We start from the raw sequence: 26,291 nt of genomic DNA, 5'->3' as shown, positions 1-26,291 counted from the left end.
AAGAACTAACCGCAATAGTATAAAATAATGTCAGTTATATCGATACCAATTAACAACAATAATACATAATGCATCAGGAACCAGAGTAACCTGTTTTGTAAAACAAAGTCCATTACTAATGAAGACGCTATTTTAGTAGATAATTGAATGAATAAATAAGTTAGCAGTTCAAAAATATTTCATGTAATATATTTATTATGGGTTTGTCTAAGTCATTATGTTTATTTAAAATAAATGGAAGGGTATGCTTCAAAGACTGGTGTTTATAGTCGGTACGAAAACGGAACATAAGCCACTCTCTCACGTTACGTGAGTATTGATATCATGACTGTTGCTCTGCAGAAATGCAGTAGTCTGAATGAGATGTGTCAGTGCAGAAGAACAGATGTAACATGAACGCAGGATGTGAAACTCGTACATATCTGAGATTCTAATTATTCTTTGAGTGCGAAAGTATGTGGAGGACGGAGGTGAATAACCAATCTATTTTCCAAGCTCTCTTTTGTAAAAGCAGTATTCTATTTATATTAAACTGAGTTGCAGTAAGCCAAACCAAACTGCAGTAGTTTATGTGTGATTGAAATAATGCATGATGTATTCTAACTTTTATTTGTGTCAGGAGAATTTCTCGGCAACGCGATAAAATTCTCATAGTTAAAGAAAGTTTCTTACACATACATTCAGGGTGTCTACCAAGGTGACATTTCCAAATTCCCTGAGTTTTCCAGTTTTTCCCTGAGTGCCTTTGCAATATTCCCTGAGTGATGCAGAACTATGTTTTATGTCAAGACGGGCTGAAACCATATCACCCGATGCTGTCACTCTCTCGTAAGCATATAAAAAAACGACTTAATACAATTTGAATACTAAGTAGTGTTTCTGTTATTAAAAAAGAGACTATAAGGGAGGGGTTAGTAAAATGCACGGCAAATAAAATGTCGTCAAAAAAATTGCAAATGGAGTCGGACATTCTCAAATACGAATAAAAAGGAGATGCATACAGAAGCAAATATTTTCGAATATGAGCTATTTCTATCAACTAATAGCAAGCTCAGTGGTATGGGGCCCGAACTTTGTCACAATTAAGATTCACTCTCAAGAGCTCGTAAGTCAACCTCAACTGTCCTGGCAAACTCTCAGCCCACGCACGACGCCTCAGTGTTGTGTTTCACTATTTTGAAGAGTTTATTTTGGTTTGGATGAGGGACACCTACATCTCAACATCAGCCAACCCTTTGTTTTTTGAGCTCAAGCTCCTTCAAAATGATGGCAGCAAGCTTCCTTTCCCATTTATTCCTCAATGCATACATAATTTCTTTTCTTGTCCTCCTTCTGCCACTCGTTCACCCCAAGGACCATTTGAAGCATCTTGGTCAGTTGCACTGTCCACGACCGATTTTTAGAACTCCCTAGGGGCCGCGAAAACGCCCGAAAAATGGGCACTTGAAAAAAATTAATTCATGTCATTTACTGCCCTTAAGGGCTCAAACCACTACAGGCACATTCCAAAAGGGTCTGAAGGCCTGTCGGTACACATATTAGGCATATAGGTACTCTTATTGTGACAGGAAATACTGGGTACACGCGTGTATCATTAATGAATACAAGCTGTGTCCCGTGGCAATAGCTCCTTCCCACGCTTGTTATGCTTCATTGCAATACTTTTGCATATGCTTCACCAAATAACATTTCTGTACAGAGGCGAAGCTGACTTTCGGGAACCAGCATTACACAACGCATCGTGCTTACCAAGCTTCTAAGCCAATCGCGAAGACCACAAAGGCGGAGTCCGTGCCATTGTTCACAGCAACGAATTCTTTCAATAAATAACATGGCATCCAACGGCAAGAAGCTTCACAGCCAACGTCGAAGCAGCTAGGCCTAGCGTTGCCGCAGCGGTGGCTACGGCTGCGAGCAGATCTGCACATGGGAGCGCCGGTTCGAGGCGGCAAGGTAATCAAAATGGCACTGGCGGTGGCTTTGATTAATGCGGTTTCAGAACTACGGTCATGGCAAAACATCCGGAAAATCGAACGGTGAAGAGTTCATGCGTCCGAAATTTCAGCCTTTCTGATACACTGACATCTATGGGGTACGTGGTGGTGCCGCGAAGCCGTCCAAATTATCGGGAATCCGGAAAGTCGGTCGTTAACCTGCACACTGGCTACTCTCCAGCCGACGACAGGGCATCAAAGACGATTCATTAGGACTCCTGTCTGTTACTTGTGCTATCATTACCGCGACTTTCGACCCTTTCAATAATATTACAGCTAATTTTCCCTGATAGAGGCACAAATTCCCTGAGTTTTCCCTGAGTTTTTCCAGACTAATCAAAATCCCTCAGAATTCTCAGTTTTCCTGGTTGGTAGACACACTGTATATTACTTATGTGAGAATTCCAACTTAGATAAGATGAAAATGTTACACCAAGGATCTTGTGTTCATTAACAATGTCGTTTTCTGTTCTGTGCACATATCTTGTTTAAAGTTTAATGACTTGTTTCTAGCTCTGAAAATTATTACCTTTGTTTTCCCGGGGTTAATTTTAAGTTTACTTGATAGTGACTATGATTTAATGTTACCTAATAATCTATTGCATTTTCCTACCAAATCATATGAATTTTTGCCAGACAGCAAGACTGTGGCATCATAAGCATATATTATAAATTTCAATGTTTTGTCAATGTTTACAATGTAATTTATAAAGGCATCAAAAAGAAGGGGGCCTAATCAGCAATGAAGATCAACAACAGTTTGCTAGACACGCAGTGTGATCTATCTGTTAAATATGATTTAACTAAAGCCAGAAACACCATACATTTCTAGCTTATGTAATAGCACATTGTGGTCAAGTTAACAAAAGCTTTAGTGAAATCCATGAACAAACCTAATGTATAGAGCTTGTTGTCAATGTTTTTTAAAATGAATTCTTTGAGCCTTAACAAAGATAACTTTGTAGACCCTCCTTTCTGGAAACCAAACTGGGAATATCAGTTTTACAGAAAAAACTTGAGAACCGGAAATGCAACACTTTCTCAATACCTTTAGCAAATACTGGTATAATCGGTATTGGTCGATAGTTTCTCAGCATGTTTTTGTCAACGCCTTTATACAGAACGGATACACGAGAACGCTTCATTTGATGTGGAAATTCTCCGGACTCCACTGCTAAATTAAACATATAAACAAGTACCAAGGCAACTTGATCTAAAACAAATTTCATAGGTCTTATCTATGAGCCATGCACATTAGCCATGCATAGTCTAGCATGGCCTAGCAACAGTACAGTTAGCATTTTTGGTAGCGGTACCCTCCTACAAACTGTTGACTAGAGAGAGTAAGAATATCACATATATTCTGTAATAAGCAAGCTAGATGCTTTTAGTACGTCCTTACAATGTGTCCTGGTAAAAGGGAGAAACCTGCACAATCACTTTGACATGTAAAAAAGGACAGTCATTTGTACTGCCTTGCAACCAACAAACAATTTGCTTTCATCAGGACAACTCATCCAGAGGAAATCCCTCTCTGCAATTTGTCACCATGTATTATGTATAGATTTCTGAACAACTTGGCTTGAAGATTAAGAACTGAAAGGCTAGCCATGCATGTGCCAAGGGCACAACATGACAAGGATACCAGCTGTGGCAGCACTAGAAAAAAAAAAAGCTGCAGATATCCAGTAGTGTTATGCAGTGTTGTGTTTTATGCACCCTTTAAGTCCAAGCATTGCTTCATCAGTGACAATGCCAAAATGAGCACATTTCAAGCTTTGTTGCAGGGAGCCCTAGAAGTTCTCGAGAACAATGAAGGGATGTGGCAGGGTACTCTTGATACATGCTGTTGGCAACTATCATTAATCGTAAAAGCAATATCTAACAAGGCTTTTGCAATGGGCTATCTGTGTGAAACACACAGAGTAAACTGATACAGATTGAACAAAAAAAAGCAATAGAACTAGTGTCAAATGAGACTTCAGACCTCAACCATTTAAAGCACTTTTTGAGATAAGTACCTTTGCTTCCAGGACATGAGATCAGCTTTGAGATTTATCATAGACATAGAGTCACGTAAAGAAACCCTGAAAATGCTTATTGAGTGTACCTGGCAGACCTTTGTTACCTTTGGGATTTCGAATTCCTCTAGACTATTTTCTCTTCCATTATCGTCGTGGATGCCACTGGTACTGTATAAATCTCTATAGAACTCCTCAGCCACTTGAACTATCTCATCCATATTAGTAATGATATTGCCGGCTTTGTCTCTTAACGCATACATCTGATTCTTGCCAATTCCTAGTTTCTTCTTCACTGTTTTTAGGCTTCCTCCGTTCCTGAGCGCATGTTCAATTCTATCCATATTATACTTCCTTATGTCAGCTGTCTTACGCTTGTTGATTAACTTCGAAAGTTCTGCAAGTTCTATTCTAGCTGTAGGGTTAGATGCTTTCATACATTGGCGTTTCTTGATCAGATCTTTCGTCTCCTGCGATAGTTTGCTGGTATCCTGTCTAACGGAGTTACCACCGACTTCTATTGCACACTCCTTAATGATGCCCACAAGATTGTCGTTCATTACTTCAACACTAAGGTCCTCTTCCTGAGCCGAATACCTGTTCTGTAGCTTGATCTGGAATTCCTCTATTTTCCCTCTTACCGCTAACTCATTGATCGGCTTCTTATGTACCAGTTTCTTCCGTTCCCTCCTCATGTCTAGGCTAATTCGAGTTCTTACCATCCTGTGGTCACTGCAGCGCACCTTGCCGAGCACGTCCACATCTTGTATGATGCCAGGGTTAGCGCAGAGTATGAAGTCTATTTCATTTCTAGTCTCGCCGTTCGGGCTCCTCCACGTCCACTTTCGGCTATCTCGCTTGCGGAAGAAGGTATTCATTATCCTCATATTATTCTGTTCCGCAAACTCTACTAATAACTCTCCCCTGCTATTCCTAGTGCCTATGCCATATTCACCCACTGCCTTGTCTCCAGCCTGCTTCTTGCCTACCTTGGCATTAAAGTCGCCCATTAGTATAGTGTATTTAGTTTTCACTCTGCCCATCGCCGATTCCACGTCTTCATAGAAGCTTTCGACTTCCTGGTCATCATGACTGGATGTAGGGGCGTAGACCTGTACAATCTTCATTTTGTACCTCTTATTAAGTTTCACAACAAGACCTGCCACCCTCTCGTTAATGCTATAGAATTCCTGTATGTTACCAGCTATATTCTTATTAACCAGGAATCCGACTCCTAGTTCTCTTCTCTCCGCTAAGCCCCGGTAGCACAGGACGTGCCCGCTATTTAGCACTGTATATGCTTCTTTTGGCCTCCTAACTTCACTGAGCCCTATTATATCCCATTTACTGCCCTCTAATTCCTCCAATAGCACTGCTAGACTCGCCTCACTAGATAACGTTCTAGCGTTAAACGTTGCCAGGTTCATATTCCAATGGCGGCCTGTCCGGAGCCAGTGATTCTTAGCACCCTCTGCTGCGTCGCAGGTCTGACCGCCGCCGCCGTGGTCAGTTGCTTCGCAGCTGCTGGGGACTGAGGGCCGGGGTTTGATTGTTGTGTTCATAGCTCTTACAGTCTGCCAAATCATAGAGCTATTGGTTGTGCATTCATAATGATCTTGAGAAAGCCATGGAAGTCACTGAACTAAACATTATTTACTTACGCTTAATTTTGCGGGCTCCTCGTTAGCCAATAACCAAGAATCAATCAAAGCCAAACAATCAAGAGGCAAAGGAACTCGTTACAATGAGCAGCATGAAAGAAAGACCTACTTCCTTGGGTCCCCTTGGGCGCATTCGCAGACCTGGTAGCTGCGAATGGTATGGGTTGACCTGCAGGATCACCTCCCATACCCGTCCATCAGTGTCTACTTGGGAAGCAAACTGTTCACACACATACTCAGGTACTATGCTTCTGAACTCATTTACGTAGATCTCCTGCAAGCAAGAAGGCACAGGAATGACATCTGCACACTGACACATCTGCACAGAGACAGTGCCATTGACAGTATTGAAACATATTGCCTCAAGAAAGTAGTGGGATTAGCTCTGTCAGTCAGACAACAGCAGCAGCAACAAAGAGACCAGAGGCATCCATCGCAGCTGCTTGTGCTTTTTGCAACCTTATAGATAATTGTAAATATATATGCTATCCTCCTAAGCCATACCCTGTTCAGATATAGTTGTCCAAACCTTCATTGGGTTGCATACTCCAGTTGCACCATTTCAGATGGAATTTTAACAATATTACGGTGTCCTCTCACTGTGCTTCTAAAAAAAAAAAAAAAGATGTGGCCTTTACATGGGGCTTCCACAAAATTGGCTGCCTTTTTGGTGCTTATCGATGCCCTCACAACTTCACTAATTTTAGAGAAGTCATGCTAACATCTACACCGACAGAAGCTTGCGCAGATGCCAGTGGCCATGGAATCAGTGCCACCCTTGCTCAGCATCGGTGCAGACATGACTGTGTTATTGCATATGCTAGCTGCCTGCTATTCACACCGGAAAATAATTAATTAGAGAATGAATGTATTGCCCTTGTCTCGGCTGTCGCTAAATTTCGCCCCCGCCTATATGGCCGCATCTTTACTGTTGCAACTGATCATTCCCTCTGCTGGCTTTCTTCGCTCAAAGGTCTTACAGGCCACATCAGTCGTGAAGCTCTCCGCCACCAAGAATACTCATTTTCAGTCGTGCACAAGCTCAGTCAGCTCTATCAAGGTGCCAAATGCCTTTCACGGCATTTCGTGGATCCCCTAACATAGTCAAGCAAGACAACGATGCCTGCGATTCATATACGGGACAAACAATGCTGTAACGAGGTTCTACATTCTGTCATTGACAGCCTGAGCTCTGCAAAGCCCAACCCTTTGCTCCACATATTCTGAATTTACGACAACCTCACATACCACCCCAATGGCTCTGAACACCTTGTCATTGTTCCCACCCATTTGCAGTGAGCTATGCCAGCTTCACAATATTTCAATATTGAATCCTGTTAAGCTGCACATTAAAACCTTGCAATAATGCAAATAGGTTAGCTGACTTTGGACATCAGAATCTTCTAACTTGTGCTTGTTTTCAACACTGGTGGCCTTCAAACTCAGGAACTCCCCATATTTACTTTTATTTTGCAATCTTCCTCATTGTTTTCAAAAATAAAGTTCTTAAACTATTATGTGCATCAGAAAAGACACTTTTATCACATTCCACACCATCATACACAAGAAAGAAAAAGTACATGGGTCATACAAATACAGCAAATGAGCATAAATATTCAAACTACAAATCTATTTATTTTTTCCTTTGGGAAATGCAAGTGTGATCAAAGACTGCAATGCACAATGCAAAAATCAGAAAATTACTCAGGGACCCAAATTCGAAACTACAGTTGAACCCGCTTATAACAATACAGGTTTTAACAATATATCAGGTAATACACGATGAGCAGACACAACAACTGCCACATGTCTGTGTTCTATGGCAATATAAACGGCTTACTTCAATGTTCCTGTCCCACGTTATTGGTTACAACAATTAAACCTGGCTAGTGGGTGTCTGCACCACAAGGAAAAGGAACCTAAAATCCTGGAAAGAAAAAATGCAAGCCGCCGCCTCCTCACTCACTCACATGCCGTGCCACGCACGCCGCATGCCTTCACTGCCTTGCTAACTTCGCGCGCCTCTCCCGTCTTTCTTGCATGCCTCCAAAATACAAGCCGACTGTGTCAACAGCCACCCTCACCGACACCCATACTCAGCACTGTCAACTCATGTTTCAGAAGGGAGACAGGTAAGAGAGATGCGCAAGGCTAGCAATGTGGCAGGGGTGACAGCTTGTGTGTGGGGCCTGCCCTTCTTTTTTTCTTTTCTAAAACTTCACGTTCTTCTTTCTTTCGGCGCCAACGCCTAGTAGCAATGCTTACTTGTTATGACCGATAACACAGCGTAACGACATTGTAGTCAGCAGTTTACATTTATTTTGTCATGGAATGCAGACAAAAATTGTTTTTTGTTCTTTACCATTGATTCCCATGCTACTGTAGCGCCACTGTAGAAGTATTGGCCACGAAACGCGATGGAATATACGAAAACAACAGAATCATAGGCAACAAATCATTATGAAACACAGCAGCAGACTGCACAATTTTCAGGCTTTCTGTAAAATGCACAGAAGAATGCAACCCAACTCATAATTACCAAACTTCATACATATAATCATTTTAATAAAAATGTAGGGATCAAAACAATGCTGTTGTGAAATTCTCTGCCATTTTTTTCGTGCTCCAGGAATATTTTGGTGATACATTACACCCATTTTGAGAAAATAATCAGCTGTTACATCATCTTGTTGATGTGGAATAGACAGTGACAAGAAAGCAGAAAATATTGACACTTGCCTTGACACGTTGAGCATTTTGTCGGCTGTTCTGCCAACATTCGTTTAGGGCAGTGGTCATTCGGGTCTTGAGCACACGCATCTTCCACGGTCCGACAAGAACCGAAGGCATAAAGTCACTGTAGACAGAAAACTAAGATCAGATCACCAGACACCACTTTGAGGCAGGAAGGAAAATGTGTCACTTCAAGAAATTAAGGGCCACAGTCTGAAGCAATCTGTGCAAGCAATATCTTCACATATTCACAATGCAACATCGATTGTGGTGCCCTATTACACCAAAGGCAGGCATTTACTGCATCCTAGCATTTTGCTCAGGCCTTAATAGCTGGGTGGTTAGAAAACAAAGGGGCTTGAACTGAACCATGCCATGCATACTTTACAATATACTGCAAGAACTCTGCCAAGTAAGAGCTCACAGCAACAGAAGCTCTTCTTCCATATAAATGGTGCATTAATTTTAGCTTCTGTTACAATCGCAGCAGTCAAATCGCCACAATTCCTGCAGGCATGGCTTCCCCCATCACAATACATTAACAAGCACTTACATCATCTGAATATTGCTAATATAGAAGTAATCGAGCTTCCAACCCAAATATTGGAAGCTCTAATCATTAGGTGCAAGTTTAAGCCAATTCTAATTGATAACTTGTGATAGGTAACAATCACTACTTCTTACTGGGCTAGTTGGTTCATGTTATAATTTGGTGTAAAAGACACAAAATGATGTGAATAAGTGACAGGACAAAAATGTTTCCAGTAGTGCTCTTTCCTGTGCAAACGTTCCTTCAGATCCGTTTCGTGTAGACAGATAACAACACTCAACTTCAGAAATCAGACTCTCTGAACTTGTGCTTGTTCTTAAAGGGGCCCTGAACAACCCCTCGGGCTTGGTGAAATAACATAGTCCGTGGGCAGCATACACTGCTGTGAACATCTCAACCAAGTTTTGCCGTTGTACGCAGTGTGTGGAGCTTGCAAGTGGATCAAAAAGTCACCTTTCTAACAAACGCTCTCTTTTCAACAGAAGGCCCTGTTCTGACTCTCTTCTAGACCACTGTGTCGTCATCGGACGCACTATTTCGTGATTCCCTTACACTGCTGCTATTGGCCGATAGCTGAGATCACGCTGCAGTCGGCTACATGGCATCGATGCCGCCGCCACCACGGCTTATGTTTAGCGCATCGTAGGCACCAAAGACAGAAGTTGTGACGTCAACGTTAACATCCAAAATTAAATTTGAACTGTGCGCCACGGTGACATTTAGAAGGTTGTGGGCCTGCCCCACTGTGCCGTAGCCTTCGCAGTGCAACGCATTGAAGAAGGTACAGGAGCACAGTGGCAGCCGTGCTCGATTGCCAATAACTCTGCTTCTGCTGAATGCGTTGAAGTATTTTTTGCGGCAAAGTATTTCTGAAATAGCCTATTTTCACTTCAAATGCCTTTCTCCACTTCAATACAAAGTGGTTCAGGGCCCCTTTAACACCTGTGGAAAAAAAGTTGCTCCCTTATCTTTTCCTGCACCATAAACATAAATTATTGCAAGTCCCTTCAATGTACTGAGTTCTTCCAAACATAGCATTACACTTTTTCCGAATACTAAAAACTGTGCTTCCTTTCGTTACTCGCACATTCTGTAAAGAGATAACTATTAATTACAGAGTGTTTTCTTACATACACTAAAAAATTCACTGGCGATTACGATACTCCCTAATGCAAAATTTGAGCACAGCTTCATACATGTTTTCATGTCATGACATATTGGCTGGTGCAGACAATGTCTCATGCGGCATGTTGCAAATGAAGCGAAGTGACATGCGACTGCTTCGCAAATGTGGAGATTGCGAGAGCCAGCACGTGAGTGACGTGTGGGTGCGATTCACAGCAGCCGCCGCTGACAGACCTCCCAGACAATGTGCGCTACTCTGGTGCCATATCGTAGCCATTGTCGCAACACTACACTTTTCTTCTCATGCTTTCGCCATACCCTCCTCCGCTTTCTGCCTCATGGTTCCGCTGCACCCTCCTCTCCGTGTTCCTCTTCGCATCTTTCATACCCCACTGCACTCCATGTTCGCTTTTACCTCTCGCTGTGCTCGTTCACTCGGTTACACCGAGCTATTGACACCGACGCACGCCGACACTTGCTGTAGGAGCAGCTGCACCTAAGAGCTGTGCTTTAAAAAAACTTAGTTATGAACCCTTTGCTTAAGCTTCAATGCAAGTGCCCTGAGCAGATAAAAATCCTTCACCATGGTGAGTCAGCCTGGGTTTCAGGCAAACAGTAGATGTAGCACTTCTCCTTCAAGCACAAAGCAGATGCACACATACAATACCCTACAACATGCTTGCTGGGTAATGTCCTGCCTGTAATGCATTTTTCAACACGAGGCAGGTATATGCAGAAAGCAAATATGTGCTAGAACGTTCCAAGACAGTATATTATTTTTGACCCAGAGACATGGCATGCACTAAGGTCGAGGAGTTTTCACTGAACAGGCACGCTATCTAGTAGTAGTTTTCGTTGAGGGTGCATTTCCCACATTACAATTTCCTCACTTTTTTACTCCCTGGTTTTTTCTAATGAAACAGTGTACTGCTGATGTCATCTGAGACAATGCTGCAGTTGACAGTAAGTGCTGGATAATGAAATGAAAACTAATGCAACCGCATGACAATATACAAACCTGAAACTGTAACTGCCCTGCTGAGGGGTCTGTCCCAGCTCAATGAGGTGGCGCACCACATCTGTGATTACAAGGCCCAGAGTTCGGCTCTGGACTTTGCTCTGATGCAGTTCAGGTACACGACCACACACAAAGTCTTGTCGCATCTGATGGTACAAGTAGTTGAGCACCGCTTCGTCCTCCTGAAGGTTGAGACAAAGAACAACACTGACATCGGATGGGTTCTTCTAAGCATGTGATAATTGTCCCAAAGATCAGTGTTTTCCTGTGCTACTCACAGAACAAGGCAAGTGCTTGTCATACCATAAGAAACATTTACATACAATGCACTTTGCATGTGAAGAGAGTGCAAATTTAGTGCATACATTACTGGCCATTTTTTAGATAGTTTCTATCACAGCCAAAAAGTTCAACACGATATCCAAGATTTTCAACACAAACAGAATACTTTCGAAACATGTGTTAATCTTTGGTGAACCAAGTACCTTCCTTTTCTTATACATAACCATGAAGAACATTCATCACAAGCCTCAGCAAAATATTTCCTTCCATAAACAATGGTAACTTGTAATTTTCAGCTAAATAGTCATGCAGCTAAATGCAAATATAACTATGTTGCCCCTTTCTAACTTTTCTTCCAGGCTGGAAAACAGACCACTGTTAATTACACGGTATTGAAGGAACTATATATCTTGCCTTGATCCTATCCATATTGGGAGGCTTGAAACGCAGGCGGAAATGAACATTCACTGTTTTGTCCCTGTCCTTCACAGCAGCTGACGGCGCAAACCAAATGTCCAGGTCTGGGCAGTAAAGACCAAAAAGCTGACACGTTACGGGACTGATGCCGCATGTCTTGGCCGCTAGGACACACAAGTCCTCAGCAATATGCACACCACTGTTGTTTGGAATAACCACTGGTTCACGAGGCGTGTAGAAATGAATGCGCAGAGCTTCGTTTGCGGAAACCATGGCTAAAAAACTGCCTTGGTCACTGACCGACCAGCTTCGCAGTCAGAAGGTTTTGGTGGTCCTTATTTCAGCCCATCTGAAGGGGAAAAAAACGCTGTCAGCAGACACGTTAAAGCAAGTGCTGTTGAAATTTTCAAATTGTGGTAGGACTGCGTCGCACCACAAAATTTGTCAAGCCCCAGTTGCATCACTTAGATTGTATCAGAGGAGGTCGTGGTGCGTACTAGCGGATGCTCTGTGTATGTACAACTAATCAAACGTTAAACCACGCAAAAGAGGTGCGAGCTTGCATTTCCTGCTGAGAAGCATATAACCAATGGAAATCTGCTGGTGCCGGCTACTTAAAAGCCTAGAAGTACATGCTAGCTGAATTTGACTTGCGCAGACCGATGGTGCTTCTACCTGCATTCTGTGAAGTAAAAATACACGGAGACATCTTGCGCGCGTCACGAAAGCGCGTGTTTATGCTAATATAATTGCGTGCTCCACAAACTAGAAAAGCCGGCTCTGCGGCTTTTTCCTGTTGCGGACAGGCATGTCAATATTATTTCCTGTGGCATGAAACTTTTGGAGGAAAGCTCACCTGGGTAGTGAGAGGTCGTTGTCCTACAAGCAGAGGAATCTCAAAACCGAAACAACTTCATTGATTAACCGCAGAGTCGGTATCGATAGCAAAAGAAACTACAAATTCTGTTGATCGGGCACAAGCAGAACCGTATCCGTCAGTTATAAGCAACACTATTATGGAAAGAGCCATGCCAGACACTCTTTAAAACTTACCAAGAAAGATATCTGCCTGTCTGCCGGTCTTTTCGCCGAAGGCTGGGCATATCGCTATTTACCACCTGATCATTTTTCTCCGTAAACTGCAAGCAGATCCGCAGCGTTGCCAACCCCTGTTCAAAACGTCCCCAAGCGGCGCGGCGTTTTCGGCGCAACTAATTCAGAATCAACCCAATACCAAAGTGGTCAAAGGCTTAGAGGAGATTCGTACTCATAAATGCTAAAAGGGTCACCAATAGTACTTTGTCAGTGCGCGTGCATACACAGAAGCAGCATGGATGGTCACAACCACGGTAGCCACGGAGTAATCCCAGCCAGTAAAAGAAAGCAGACGTGCACCTCCTCCCCCTTATTTTATTTCAGGTGTCGTCAAATTTTTATTTCATGCTTTATTATGCTGTTTATGAGAGGTTTTCTTTTTTTTCTCTCTGTCCTGTATCTCTTCCCACCACTTTCTAAGGGAATATGGCGCGCGTTTTCAAAAATGAAATCGTTCGGAGTGCTTTTAAAAGAAAAATGTTGAAGGGACTGACAACCAGTTCTCTTGGTACCCATTTTTTTCAGCGCAATGGAAAGCTTACCGGTCAGAATGTCTAATCATGAAGCGGTAACGCGGAAAACGCCGTGAAACATTTTTTATCGGGATTTTTTGATCTGCAGTAAGGATGTAGTCGTCCACTGGAAGCATGCTGAAAACGGTTATAGGTGAGCGTGACAGCGATTATGCGCCGGCATTAGCGCGAAGAAGACAAGTGAGGCCTCAGCTGTGAGAAAGTATTATTTTGTTTATCAAGTCGATGTTCCTACGATTTATGTTTTCCGAAGTGTTAACAGTATTTCTAGCTATATGTTTTCATGGTTTCCTTTGGTATTTAACCACTCAAAACGAAACCAGTCGGATCGAAAACGAAATGACGCTTCTCACGTGATACGCAGTTCAGCGTGTTGCCGTAGCCATGAGTGCGCTTTTCATTTCGAAAGCATAGAATAAAGTGCGAGTGTCTAATAATACACCAATTGCAATTTTAAGCAATAATTATGCTGTACTTAATAACAGTCGATGTCCGTACAGTAATTTCATAGAATACATCCGAAGTACCAAAATTTCACCACCAGGCCTCGCCACGTACTGGCTTTGTGACTGTCTCTGCCAATTTAAAATTATAATTCCTACTTAAATCGCGAACAGCGTGCTGGATTCTATCACTATAAATCATAGTCATTTCATTTGCATCAACGCCTCACGACACATTTTGGCCGCTTTTCAGTCCCTGCAGCACTAAACACACGTGCACAAACACACACACATACACAGGGACAGAGACACGTAGTGCACATGACGGGTGCTGCACCTGCGTTTTTTAGTACTTCTTTCCCAACCATTCGGCCATGCACCAACTCGCCAAATCAAAGCCCTGATACTGTTGTGGTTGTCTTCTTTTCATCTTTCTTTTTTTTCTTTTTTTTTTTACAGCATAAGCTGTTATGGGCTCATTCCAATAGCCATTTCGGTTGGCGTGTTGTCCGCCGCCGCCTCCGCGGTGTCCGTCGTAGCTATCGCCAGGCTCCTATGGGGGATTGGCCAAGAAATGGTTGTATTGTCTTGAGGAAGAAAAAGCCGCGTGCGTGTGAAACATGTATGACATACCTGATTAAATCAAGTAGGCTAGGTGACTGTTTGTCACCGCCCCGTTTCAAATGAGATGCCAGTAAATCATCACTACATTCATCATCATCATCATCATCATCATCATCATCATCATCGTATCATGCACTTGTCACACGATGTGAGACGCGCGCCGCGTAGCATCGACACGTGCGCACTTTGCATTGCAGTTGCACATTATTACACCAGGTGGCACGCCATGTAGCAGTTGCATGGGTAGCGGTACAAGGTGGTTTGTGTGTCCTATCAAGTATGTGGCTCCTACACACTATGGAGGATTGATCAAAAAAAGGATAGATTGTCTTGAGGAAGAAAAAGAAGATTAAGGAGACGAATGCAAAAAAAATGCTAGGATGAAAAAGGTGTACAGGATACCTGGTTAGACCAAGCAGGCTAGGTGACTGTCTGTCACCGTCCCGTTTCGAAGGGGATGCCAATAAATCATCATCGTAAACAGCAGCGTATCGTGCCACAGGTCAAGGGACGGGACACGTGCCCGGCGTAGTCACAATACCTGTGTTTAATCTTCGGTACACTTTGTGGTGCCATCTCGTAACGTACGAACCGCTGCTGAAGAAGCGAATCGTAGAGCTACGCGCGCGGCTACAGCCAGGCAACGTCGGACTCCGCAGACCGCTGTGCAGAGAGTAGCACAAGTCGTATCTCACCATCGACGCCGGGCGGAAAGTTCAGATTCTTCTCGTGAAAACGGCGCCATGAGACTTGGCCGCGAAGACTTGCGTGCTGCCGAAAATGGATCTTCTATTGAGCCGCTCTTCCAGCTTACGCTGCGACTGTGCTCGGTTTGCTGCGTACGCCTGTGACATTTTTTATGTCATTTTGCTTTCCACATCTTCGCTCTCACTACACTGTGGCAACATGCATACTGGCAAGCAAGTAACTGTTGATCCTGTACCTCTGACGGCCCAACATGCCCCGCAATAAGCCGTTAGAGATATGTAACCCCAGAAGTGGGGTTGTATGGCAATGCCCAGAGAATTACTTTGCCATATGTTACCACGTGTTTACGTCCAGCGGATCATGATTGTCCCTGGCATTCAAAAAGGCTTCTAGTCGGGCTCCCCGATGATCACCTCGTATAATAAAATGCTGCATATGCTGCTGTACGAATCGTAAAGCCTATGGTGAATAAGAATGTTTCAAAGGGGGCACTGCAGCACTTAATGAACACGGTCATAAAAAGTTCGCGGTCTGTAGGCAATGCTGCCATGAACATGCGAACCAACTATTATTTCGCTGCATGCAGTAGGAAGCATGCAGCCCACTATATCACATAAAAGATCGCTTGCTCTCTCCTGCGGCTTTCGATGCCCTCTCTTGTGCCGTGTCTGTGACGTCATAGACCATTGTGACAGCCGATAGATGCAGCCTTTGGGTAATCGTTCATTACCTGAGCTACGCCCGCACATTCGACATCCCTGCAAGCGGGGAATGCCCATTCTGTCACCGTTCCTTTTTTTTTTTTTTTTTGTCGCTGTCCGGCTTCTTTGTCAGACGCCAAACTTCCGCAGAAAGAACTAAAAAAAAAATTAAAACGGATCGGCATGGCACTTCTATCGACGCCGGTCCAGCTGAGAGGAAACGTTGTGTTAAGGAGGAATGGGGAATGTAAACATTGTGGTTTTTATATCTTCATTATTATTAAATACTGTTCAAAAATTAATTCCGCATCGCCCTCATTCCAATGTGTTCTCAAATTTGAAGAACAAAAATCTGTTCGGGCCCCTACATTTGTACGGTTAGCTTCATGGGTGGCTCCTTTATGTTATTTTTTATCGAACTTTCCCCTTTAAAGACAACTCCGTAGAGAGACACAGTGTAAGCTAACGAGTTTCTCATCAAAGCATACTCAAGTTGCAACTGTTTAACCTCTTTATTACGGCATGTCCACGTTGTTCTCTCAAGCAGCTCGAACAACCTACGCAGGTGATTTATAGATTGTTGCCCTTGGAGGTCTTTGGATATCTTGGCAAGACTAGATCAGCCTCTAAACACAATTCTCATTGAACTACATCGAAAATCAAGGTATATACGCACGCACAAAGCAAATCAAGGGTCACGGTACGTCACAACGCAGATCCTGTAAATGACTTGAGAAGACCCCGAACACTAAAAGCGCAGAAACGTAGTAGCCTGCGTCCGGTCACTTTCACTGTTTCTGCTAAAGTAAAACACGAAAAAGTGAGAAGCAACGACAGGTTACAATCGCAGAATGCATTTGTACTCACGGCTGTTCCCCTGTGTTCGCGCGAAAATAGGGGCAGATAGAAAAAAGTTCGTACAGCTATAGACGCTAACTTGGACAGAGAAGGTAAATGGGGTTGAGGACAAGCCGTGAAAGTTCGCGCTCTCAAGGATGCGGGCATCAAAGTTTGCGTTGCCCGTCGCCAACGGTAGACAGCGCGGGTGCCCTTCCTGGAAGACGTCCGTGTTCTATATTGCCTGTCCTTTCGTCTTGCGCTGTAAGTACATTCAGGATGACCCACCAACCAGCCCAAACGTTCACATTAGTTTAGCCGAGCCAATGTTATCGCCACCAATTACGTGATTTTTATTTTATTTTGATAGCAATTATGCGAACACATATATGAGGCATATTTTCGCCGCCGCCGCTGTGCTGTCCCGAGTTCAAGGAGTGGCCTTCTTTTGAAGTCGACTTAAATAAAAACTGGTGGTAACCAGGGAAGATGGCTGTCTGGAGGAAGAGGAAGGATAGCAGTGTGTTCAATGGGGCTGGTTGGTTCATCTTCAGAATAAACACAGGAGCAGCGCAACACTGGACGAGCGAGTAAACAGAACAGAGCGCTGTCCTGTTTAATCGCTCGTCCTGTGTTGCACTGTTCCTGTTTTTATTCTAAAGGAAGGGTACTCGCGCTCGCTGCCCACGTGCACAGCACAAACTTTGATGGCCGCTCGGCCCACACGACGCGTGTTGGAGATCACGTGATCTGCTGCGGGCGCCAGGGTGGAGGGCGAGGAGAGAAAGTTTAGGCGCTGCCTTTCCGCGCGAACAGCGTCTATGTTACGTGATCTGCTCAGTTTTGGAGGCGCGGCACAGTTGAAATGGTGAAAGGGCCGGCAGCATAACACATCCGCTTTGGTACAAGCATGCACACTCCCCCACCACCGGCGCTACTCATCACGCCAGCGTTGTAAACACGAGCGCTCGTGGTCATTGAGTGAACTCTTTACACGTGTGTCTTTGGACGAGTGACACACTGCTCGATCAGTCCGCAAGCGATGGGTTACTGCACTTGGAGTAATACGAGTCTTGCGAGTTGTTTCCCAGTCGGACTTTATTCCACTACGCAAAAGAGACAGAAACCTTAATCGCGCGATTCAAGCTTTCGCTTCTGATTGTAATGTCTGCTTTTAGCCTAGTGTAATCGTTTCATCTCGCGAAATAACGTTTCCTTTATTTTCCCCGTGGCTGGTAAACACAGTAATCGAAAGCGGGCGAGATTGCCCTGACACCAATTTGGTACTGCAGTCTAAAAGTGCATCCAGGAGAGAGAGAGAGAGAGAGAACAGTTTTAGGGACAGTAAAAGGTGAACACGTCACCTGGCATGCTGTTTCACAGTGGCCTTCTTGAACGATATTATCGACATGTAGCACATAACCGAAATAGTGCTATCGCCCGCAGCAACGGGTGCCGGAAAAACTCGCACAGAAGACAGAACTCAACAAAGGCCAAGAGGGAGAAAGAATGTATAAAAACGCAATGAAATTAACCAGAGGTAGTTCTGGTTGGTTACCCTGAACGGGTGGAAGGGATATGAAGAGGAAATGGGAGTAGCACAAACGAAGTAAACCGATTACGCAATCCAGTGGTAGCAACGGTAGGAGGCAACGTTCTCAAAGTCTGTTATGTAGGCCCGTATACCACATAAACCTCAGCGACGCCGATATACTTTTATGGGCAGAGTATACCTTTGAGAACAATGGCCTAGAGTTCTTTGGTGCCGATAACAGGGATGAGTGTCCATTCAATCAAGGACTTCGCAGATCCCTTAGCTCTCGCCACTATAGCGCTGGCAGACATCAAACTATTGCTCGAAATTCAAAGATAAAAAATGAGATATTCCAGGGCTATACAGGCCGTTCAAAGTTAAGCTTTCAATTTTGTTAAAACCCAAAGCATCTGCATTAACTGCTAAGAGGCGTATTATTCAGATGAGTTCTGCGGAAATCCGCAAGTAGAAGGTAGTTTCCTGATATCAGAGGAATGATGCAAGCAACCCATTTCGACGATGCGAAAATGATTACCTTTCTATCACTCTGCTGCAGTCACGCAGCTGGCAATTTTTCTGTGTGTGCCATATTATACGTTCTTCGAATGCGTGCGAGGTAGCACGAATCAAGAGGGAAATTTAGAAATATAAATTTCTTTGCGGACCCACAGCCCCGCGCTCTGCTTGCGTTCTTTTGTACGCCCCGTGGTTTGCGTTTCCTAACTTTGGGTGCGCGAAACTTAAACTCCGTAAAGGTATTAGGAGCAAACACATTTGTTCGCTCTATCGGTCCTGTCTCTAGCAGCCCCCATTTTCTCACTACTCCAGCCCGTTAGAGGATGTATCATCATCATCATCGTCGTCGTCGTCAACAACAACAACAACAACCTATTTTTATGGCCCCTGCAGGACGAAGGCCTCTCTCCCTGCAGTCTCCCTGCAGTACCCCTCTCTTGCGCTAGCAGATTCCGATTTGCGCCTGCAAACTTCCTAATTTTATCGCCCCACCTAGTTTTCTGCCGTCCTCGACTGCGCTTCCTTTCCCTAGGCACCCATTCTCTAACACAAATATCCACCGGTTATCTACCCTACGCATTACATGGCCTGCTCAGCTCCTTTTTTTTTTTTGTAATGTCAACTAGAATATCGGCTATCCCCGTTTGCTCAGTGATCCCCACTGCTCTCTTCCTGTCTCCTACGTTACGCCTAAATTTTTTCGTTCCATCGGTCTTTACGTGGTCCTTAACTTGTCCTCGACCGTCTTTGTTAACCTCCAAGTTACTGCCCCATATGTTAGCACCGGTAGAATGCAATGATTGTACACTTCTTTTCAACGACAGTGGCGAACTCTGAGTCAGCATTTGGTAATGCCTGCCGTATGCTCTCCAACCCATCTTTTTTATTCTGTGAATTTCCTCCTCATTATCAGGGTCTCCTGGGAGTAATTGACCTAGATAAACGTACTCCTGTACAGACTCTAGAGGCTGGCTGGTGACTGGCTGGCGTTCCTTAATTATTGTTTCCTTGTCAGGCTAGGGAACAAGAGTTCAGTATCGCCAGTCAGCCTTTAGAGTCTGTAAGCTGTATCATCAGTGTTAAATTCTCGGGGAACGCAACGAACGCTTCGTAGTGAACACGTGGTGATGATAGTTTTACGCCCTCTGAGCACAAGCCACTCAACAGCCTGATGAAGCAATCAGTACAGACAGCCTCGAAGTCGAAGCAGAGCGAGTTTCGATTCCCGCTGCTTTGCCTGTACTACTTTCTTGGCTACTTTCATGATTGTCTATAGTGACGCTTATCGTTGCCACCGTTATGTTCTTGACTAAATGCGTAGCCTATGGTAAGCAAGATACAATCTTTAAAAATGCCACAAAATACCACAAAAATGGGCTTCACCACACACCATTTTAATGGTGAAGCTACCCTTCAGGAGCGCGCAGTCGAAGATCGCACACAGTAAAACCGCGTCGATAATACAGAATAATAGCAAAAATGTTGCACTTTTTTTTTCGTTTTGCAAGAGAATAGTGATGCCACAGCTGTTCAGCGTATTGTAGCTGACCACGTTGTCAAAAAATGTTACTAGAGCGCTGCTTTGCCCGGATACGCTCCCTTGTATTTCGGTACACACCCTCTGTGCTACGCCAAGAAACACTAAGTGCTATTGGGTGCTTTGTAGGAAAAATTTGATCGAAGAAGCAAACAACAGAGCGTTTGTCATGGTAGAACTTGATTATAACGTAGCATCAACGATCTATGTTCCGTGTCATCAGGAAGCCGAAATTCATTCACAGAAACTTTCTACGCATGGGTGCCTCATACGCGTCTGCACTATATGCAAGGTGCTTCGCATCTTCAGAAATTACGGCAAGCTGTTCACATCGTTTAAAAGAAAAAGAATAATTTCCTCAAGTCAGCGCAAATTAACTCCGCTATCCGGCTAGTGGTCATTTGTACGAAAGTATCTGTAACTGCGTATGTGCGCGTTTGAAGGAATTTCAATAGCCTAAGTGTTCCAGGTCAAGCGAAATTTTCTTCCTTTATTCATTTTTCTTCTTTACATTTTCCCCTTCAGTTTCTGTGGTGCCAGGCTAGCTGCAGCACTGCAGCAGGCTTTGTGTGCGGCGATGCAAGCCCATCTGGCGAGGACGGGCTTGTTTTGGGGAATTTAAAAAGCCCTGCGCCCTGCGTTCTTTGCGTGGATTCATTGTGATGTGCACCATTTGAGCATTGGTGCCTACTGCGTTGAAATTTCTAGAATGTATGGAGAGCTTTGCCTGGTTGCTCGCCTAGCGTGCTGCTGCTTATAAATATCATGACGACGAGCATAAAAGAGCGCTAAACGACAGGACGAACTAAGGGACACAGACCTCTAGCGCTGTTTTCTGCTCGTAATCATGAGCGAGTCCGTCCGTCTGTTTGTCAATAAACAATTTTAGTTATTCAATCAGTTTTAGCTTAGTCATCTTGACTGCTTTTCACGCGCGCTTTGCTCTTCCTTCTGATCGGCTCTCAGTCATCGAAACTAGCAGGTGCGGACAGGCTGCAAGTTTATCAGCTCTCGCATGTCGCGCAATTATTCTTTGACAAGGCGGTCTAAGATCCAAGATGTCGAGCAGCCGCGGTGTCCTGCGAAAAAAAAAGCTAAGCAGTGCAAACGGCATGCCCCTCTACTGTAGCAGCAGTCGTTTAAAGTTGCCACCCAGAAAACTGTTTATTTTTCAAAGAAAAGTACGCAACGTGACTTAATAAAACTAATCTCCAGTACAACCAGGGCAGATTCAGTAATGCAACTTAATAAAACTAATCTCTAGTACAACCAGGGCAGATTCGCTGGATAGTGATTAAATCCTAAGAACAAAAACGGCGAGGAAAAGTGGCAGTAAGGTCACAATAAGCAACAAAGTTGCGTGCCTTTCGCCAAAACAGGAGTATCTGGTCGTCATAGAAAATAGAAGTCAGGAGACCATCCAATCAAAATTATCTTTGGTGTTATATCGCACCTTCTTGATGCCTTATTCAGGAATTGAGATGAATTGGGAGGCTGTTCGTTTTATGAGAACGCTGACACACCATAAATGGACGATATTGTGCGATGCCAAATCAGCGCTACAGGCGCTAAAATACTTTTTAAAGAAAGGACCATACCATCTGCTCGTGTTGGAAATCGTCGAACTTCATCACAGTGCCGAGTTAAGTGGCCACGTGATCACCTTTCAATGGGTGCCTAGTCATTGTGGTGTTTTTGGCGATGAACTCACTGACAGTGAGGCAAGATCGGCCTCCTCTTCCTCTGATGAAGTACGGATTGCCTGCTCGCGACCTGACACCAACTCCATGGTCAAGGCACTCATGCAGGACCTTACAAAGGCTTACAGAGCCCACTATGACAACATTCACAGACGTTTACATATGATCGACCCAGACGGTAAATTCTGTTTGCCCCCGAAGCTTATACGGAGCAAAACACCATTGCTACACAGGATTCGGCTCGGCGCTGCTTTCACCCGTCGCTACGCACACCTCATCGGCCAATCGAACATCCCTGATTGTGAACACTGCCAGATGTCCGAAACACTGCAACACGTACTGTGCGACTGCCCAGCATATATGCTGGAGCGAAGGACGTTAGACAGTTTCCTAGCCAGCGTTGGCAGGCAACCACTTTCAGAGGAAGATATCCTCGGCCCATGGTCTGACACTGCAATTTCAATGCGTGCAACAAAAGTATTGTTGAAGTTTCTGCAAGACACCAAGCTCGACGAGCGGCTCTAGCGAGACAACTGCATGTCTCATGTACATAAGCACTCACCACTTCTCTTATCATCATCATTCATCCCAGTACTTTCACTCCCCTTCCCTCTTCCCCAGTGCAGAGTAGCAGACTAGAGCGCACTAGCTCAGGTCGACCTCTCTGTCTTTGCTATCAATAAATTCTATTCAAATTATGAGATGAATTGAGTAGTGCGTGGCGACACACAAATGGTCACACGAAGAGATGATTAAATAATCGTCTCGCTCGAGTCGATCTGTCACATTAGAGCTGCTTTCTTTGTTTTTTTGCTTGTTTTTTGTGTGTGCTTCCCCGAGCGCCATTTCCAAATGAGATGCCTCGTAAGATTCTAGCAGTAGATGTGATGGTATTGCGGTGCACGTGCGTAGTGCATTTCAGGGCAGCACGCTGGCAGCATTTTACAGAAATCTTCGATCGGCCTTTGTAACTCTCGATGCAGCTAGTGAGCAGGTACATCGCAGCGAACGCAACACATGCCGCGCCAACTTGGGGAGATGCATCAGTCTCTCATACAGCCCAACGGCAAGAGACCGTGTGTGAGATATCTTCAGAAACCGGAGGGTAACTTCACGGAGATTCATTCAGCGGAAAGTTATCTTTGGTGTGCCCCATTGGCCCCCCTGAACCTTACGCCAGAGGCGGAAAGATGGGAACTTGAACAGCCTCCAGTGAAGACAAGACCGAGTGTCTGCACCTCCGGCTTGAGATCTGCGGGAAGCGTTCTCTCGTTCGCGCGCGCTGACGCTACGCTTTACATTCTTACGTTGCTCAACAGCCAAGCATTTTGTCCGGCGATCAGTCACGCTACCGCACTTTGTCAATTAACGTCCGTCGGTAGCCCGCACTTTCCTCAAGCGAGGTGATGCGCAGGGCAGGCGCCTGCGGCTGCCGATGAAAGACAGCCGTTGCTGCTGCTGCGAGCGGTGGTCCAAGCAGTGGCGCTGGGCACACAGCAGTCACTAACAGCAAAGGCAGCAGCAGGAGCGTTAAGAATGGCGCATGCGTGACGAGCCTTCCGGCACCAGGCGCCGACGACGTGGGCTCCGGCATTTCATCTAGCAGTCCCGCGGAACCGGCCACTGCTTCCATGGGCAGGAGGCTGAAGAGCGCGGGGCTTCGCACGCGCACCAGAGCGTCCAGACGCTGGGCTTCGGCGCGACAGAGGGTCCACGAGGCGGGCCGCGACGTCGGCACCACGAGCACCACGAGGAAATCTGGCAGCGCGGGGTCCAGGTGGCCGAATAGGTCGCACTGAGTGCTGGACAGCTGCATGCGCAGCCACCACATCAGCTCGGACAGCGGGCGCTCTTCTTTCTGGTCGCTGTCACCGTCACGCCAGTGTCGCCCCATGACCAACCGCAGGCCCCAACCTACAGCAGGGTCACCGTTGAGCTATTATTCATCAAGTACAGTTATTAAGAGTAAGTATACATGCCCATCAAAACAAAGAACAGTCCGTTATGGCCAGAAAGAAACCTTTCGCGACAGGGTGTATGTACCTTTCCTTAGCGTTTACACATACATCTTTGTTTAAAGCACCCCGCGCATCTAAGGCACATTTCTTTATCTTTATGTTTCTACTGAAGGCTTCGCTAAGTGGGCTCATTCGTTAAAACGTCTTGCATGCAACGTGAATTACAAGGGTTGGCTAATAACATTGCATTGTACTCTCCCGCATACATTGGCATGCAGTGTCCGCAGTATTCGGATCTACTGCCTAAAGAAAGCGGGGCCGTTTGGCGGATTGCTTTGGCTCGCACGCGGGCAGGAAAACGGAACGTGCGCAGGCAAGATACTCGCGCATACGCCCGCACAAATGCTCGCACTCGAGCGCCCATGCCGACAAGAGCGCGCTAAGTTGCCAAGCCTTTCCGACGACCTTTCACGAAGAGGAACCACGCGCGCGCAGACAACAGGAGTGAGATGGTGCTCACCACACAGGGGACAGCAGGTGCCGGGAAGCTGCGTAAGCTGCGCTTGACATCCGCCTGGTGGCAGCAGCGGGCAGCGCACCTGGTTGCAGCCCTCGGTCCCCTGTCGGTGCAGGCAAGGTCCGCGGTAGTCGACCAGCACCCGCTGCGCCCAGGCAGCGCATTCGCTGGCGTACACCTCCCCGTCCAGGCCGCACACGGGGCCCCGCGCATGGCACCCCTGCTCGCAGGGACCGTGGTGCGCCAGCCGCGACCTCGGGTCACCGTCGCGGCTCGACAGCAGTCCGCACAGGCTCGGATGTTCTCGACCCTCCGTGTCGCAGACCGGACCACTACCGCGGCAGTCTTCGCCGCTGGCGCCGTCTGTGGCATTGGCGATGCAGATGAACTGTCTGCACGGGCCCAGACACGCACGCCTCCGCTCCACGCACCTGCGCAGGAGCCCCAATCGTGCAGACAGGGTGTTACAAACCGGTACTTAGGCCGGGTGCTCGCACACAGCTTGCGAAACGGGCACTGAGTATATAGTTAGTGCACTGTGAGTCCATTTTTGGAAAAAGTAAAGAACCTGCAAGTCGGTACCTCAGCGGTGCACTACAGATCTGTCGCAGTCCCGCGCGTTCCAAAAAGTATACAAACGTGTTCCAAGTTCAGGGTCCCTACAACGTAAAACTATTCCAGTCTGTTTGTATTCCAATCTCCTGACGTCAAATTTACGTAACCGCCGACGCAAGCATTGGTTGGTCACCCGCAGCGTTGTCTGAACAGTTCAACCAAACGCTCTCCTCGTTTATAGGAGGTCACTTTTGTTTCCTTTCACAGCGAATAACATTGCCTACAATGAGCGGCTTTTCTTATCTAATTGACTGACAAGACGCGATGGAGCGCGCTCAAGTGGCGACGGTTTCGATGGGGCCGAGCCAGCGCCGTGAAAATAGATAACCGGATGAGGAGGGTAGTGCCGGCGTCTGCGATTGGTCAGTTTCTCCTTACTTAGCTAGTAATGGCTGGCCGATAATCGCGGCGGCGTGCAGTAGAATGCTAAAAATGCCACAAAAACGGATTCTCAGCAAAGAAAAGTTGGCATAGCGGTGTTGCATATACGCGCCGAAAGGGCTCGATAACGTTATACTGCCAGGCAAAAAAATAAAAATAAAAATATGCGCAAATAAATCCATGATCACCCGCAGTCGCGCGTAGCCAGCGCCTGAGCAATCGGCGGGCAGCCATCTTCTATTCCTTTCGGAACGGGGCAGTCATCCGACTATTCAGAAAAAAAAGTCAGTTTTGTTCGTCATAATAATGCATCTTTAACGCGTACACGTCACATTGACGCGGTGAGCTTTAGCGTCTTTGTGATATCGCGTTACAGACGGGTGAAGTGGGTGAAGAATAGCAGAAAGACGGGTGAAGAATAACAGAAGACTAATGGCAAAAAGGCGGCAAATCAAAAATAAGTAGTTTTCGTTTGCTCGGTCTATTCATGCATAATTAGTGTGTACACGTTATATCAGATGGGAATCTATCGTGGTTTTCGAGGCGTTGCGTGAGAGACAGCAGATGTGGGCGTAGCCCGAAGATTTTTTTGACCAATCGTGGAGGTGTGTGTGTGTGTGTGTGTGTGTGTGTGTGTGTGTGTGCGTGTGCGTGTGCGCGCGCGCGCGCGCGCGCGTGTGTGTGTGTGTGTGTGTGTGTGTGTGTGTGTGTGTGTGTGTGTGTGTGTGTGTGTGTGTGTGTGTGTGTGTGTGTGTGTGTGTGTGTGTGTGTGTGTGTGTGTGTGTGTGTGT

The 26,291-nt window shown here is 45.5% G+C and overlaps 2 protein-coding genes across 2 annotated transcripts in view; both read right to left on the bottom strand.

Moving 5' to 3' along the window:
* The window catches only part of hop (tyrosine-protein kinase hopscotch), a 61,852-nt gene extending 48,717 nt beyond the window's left edge, over nucleotides 1–13,135 (bottom strand). Inside the window, exons 1-5 of the mRNA XM_075680395.1 lie at nucleotides 12,855–13,135; nucleotides 11,799–12,150; nucleotides 11,103–11,284; nucleotides 8,416–8,533; nucleotides 5,786–5,950 (exon numbers count right to left, since the gene is read on the bottom strand). Coding sequence (XP_075536510.1) covers nucleotides 5,786–5,950; nucleotides 8,416–8,533; nucleotides 11,103–11,284; nucleotides 11,799–12,074 — 741 coding nt within the window. The 5' untranslated portion in view covers nucleotides 12,075–12,150; nucleotides 12,855–13,135. The remainder of the gene's footprint in view (nucleotides 1–5,785; nucleotides 5,951–8,415; nucleotides 8,534–11,102; nucleotides 11,285–11,798; nucleotides 12,151–12,854) is intronic.
* A 7,713-nt stretch (nucleotides 13,136–20,848) lies between these two features.
* Nucleotides 20,849–26,291, bottom strand: part of Reck (Reversion-inducing-cysteine-rich protein with kazal motifs) — a 48,820-nt gene continuing 43,377 nt past the window's right edge. The window contains exons 14-15 of the mRNA XM_075680394.1: nucleotides 24,508–24,935; nucleotides 20,849–23,943 (exon numbers count right to left, since the gene is read on the bottom strand). Coding sequence (XP_075536509.1) covers nucleotides 23,378–23,943; nucleotides 24,508–24,935 — 994 coding nt within the window. The 3' untranslated portion in view covers nucleotides 20,849–23,377. The remainder of the gene's footprint in view (nucleotides 23,944–24,507; nucleotides 24,936–26,291) is intronic.

The sequence above is a fragment of the Dermacentor variabilis genome, chromosome 2, assembly GCF_050947875.1.
Source record: "Dermacentor variabilis isolate Ectoservices chromosome 2, ASM5094787v1, whole genome shotgun sequence".
Classification (NCBI taxonomy): Eukaryota; Metazoa; Arthropoda; class Arachnida; order Ixodida; family Ixodidae; genus Dermacentor; species Dermacentor variabilis.
The sequence above is the reverse complement of the archived record's forward strand: the minus strand, read 5'-3'. Positions and strand labels throughout refer to the sequence as shown.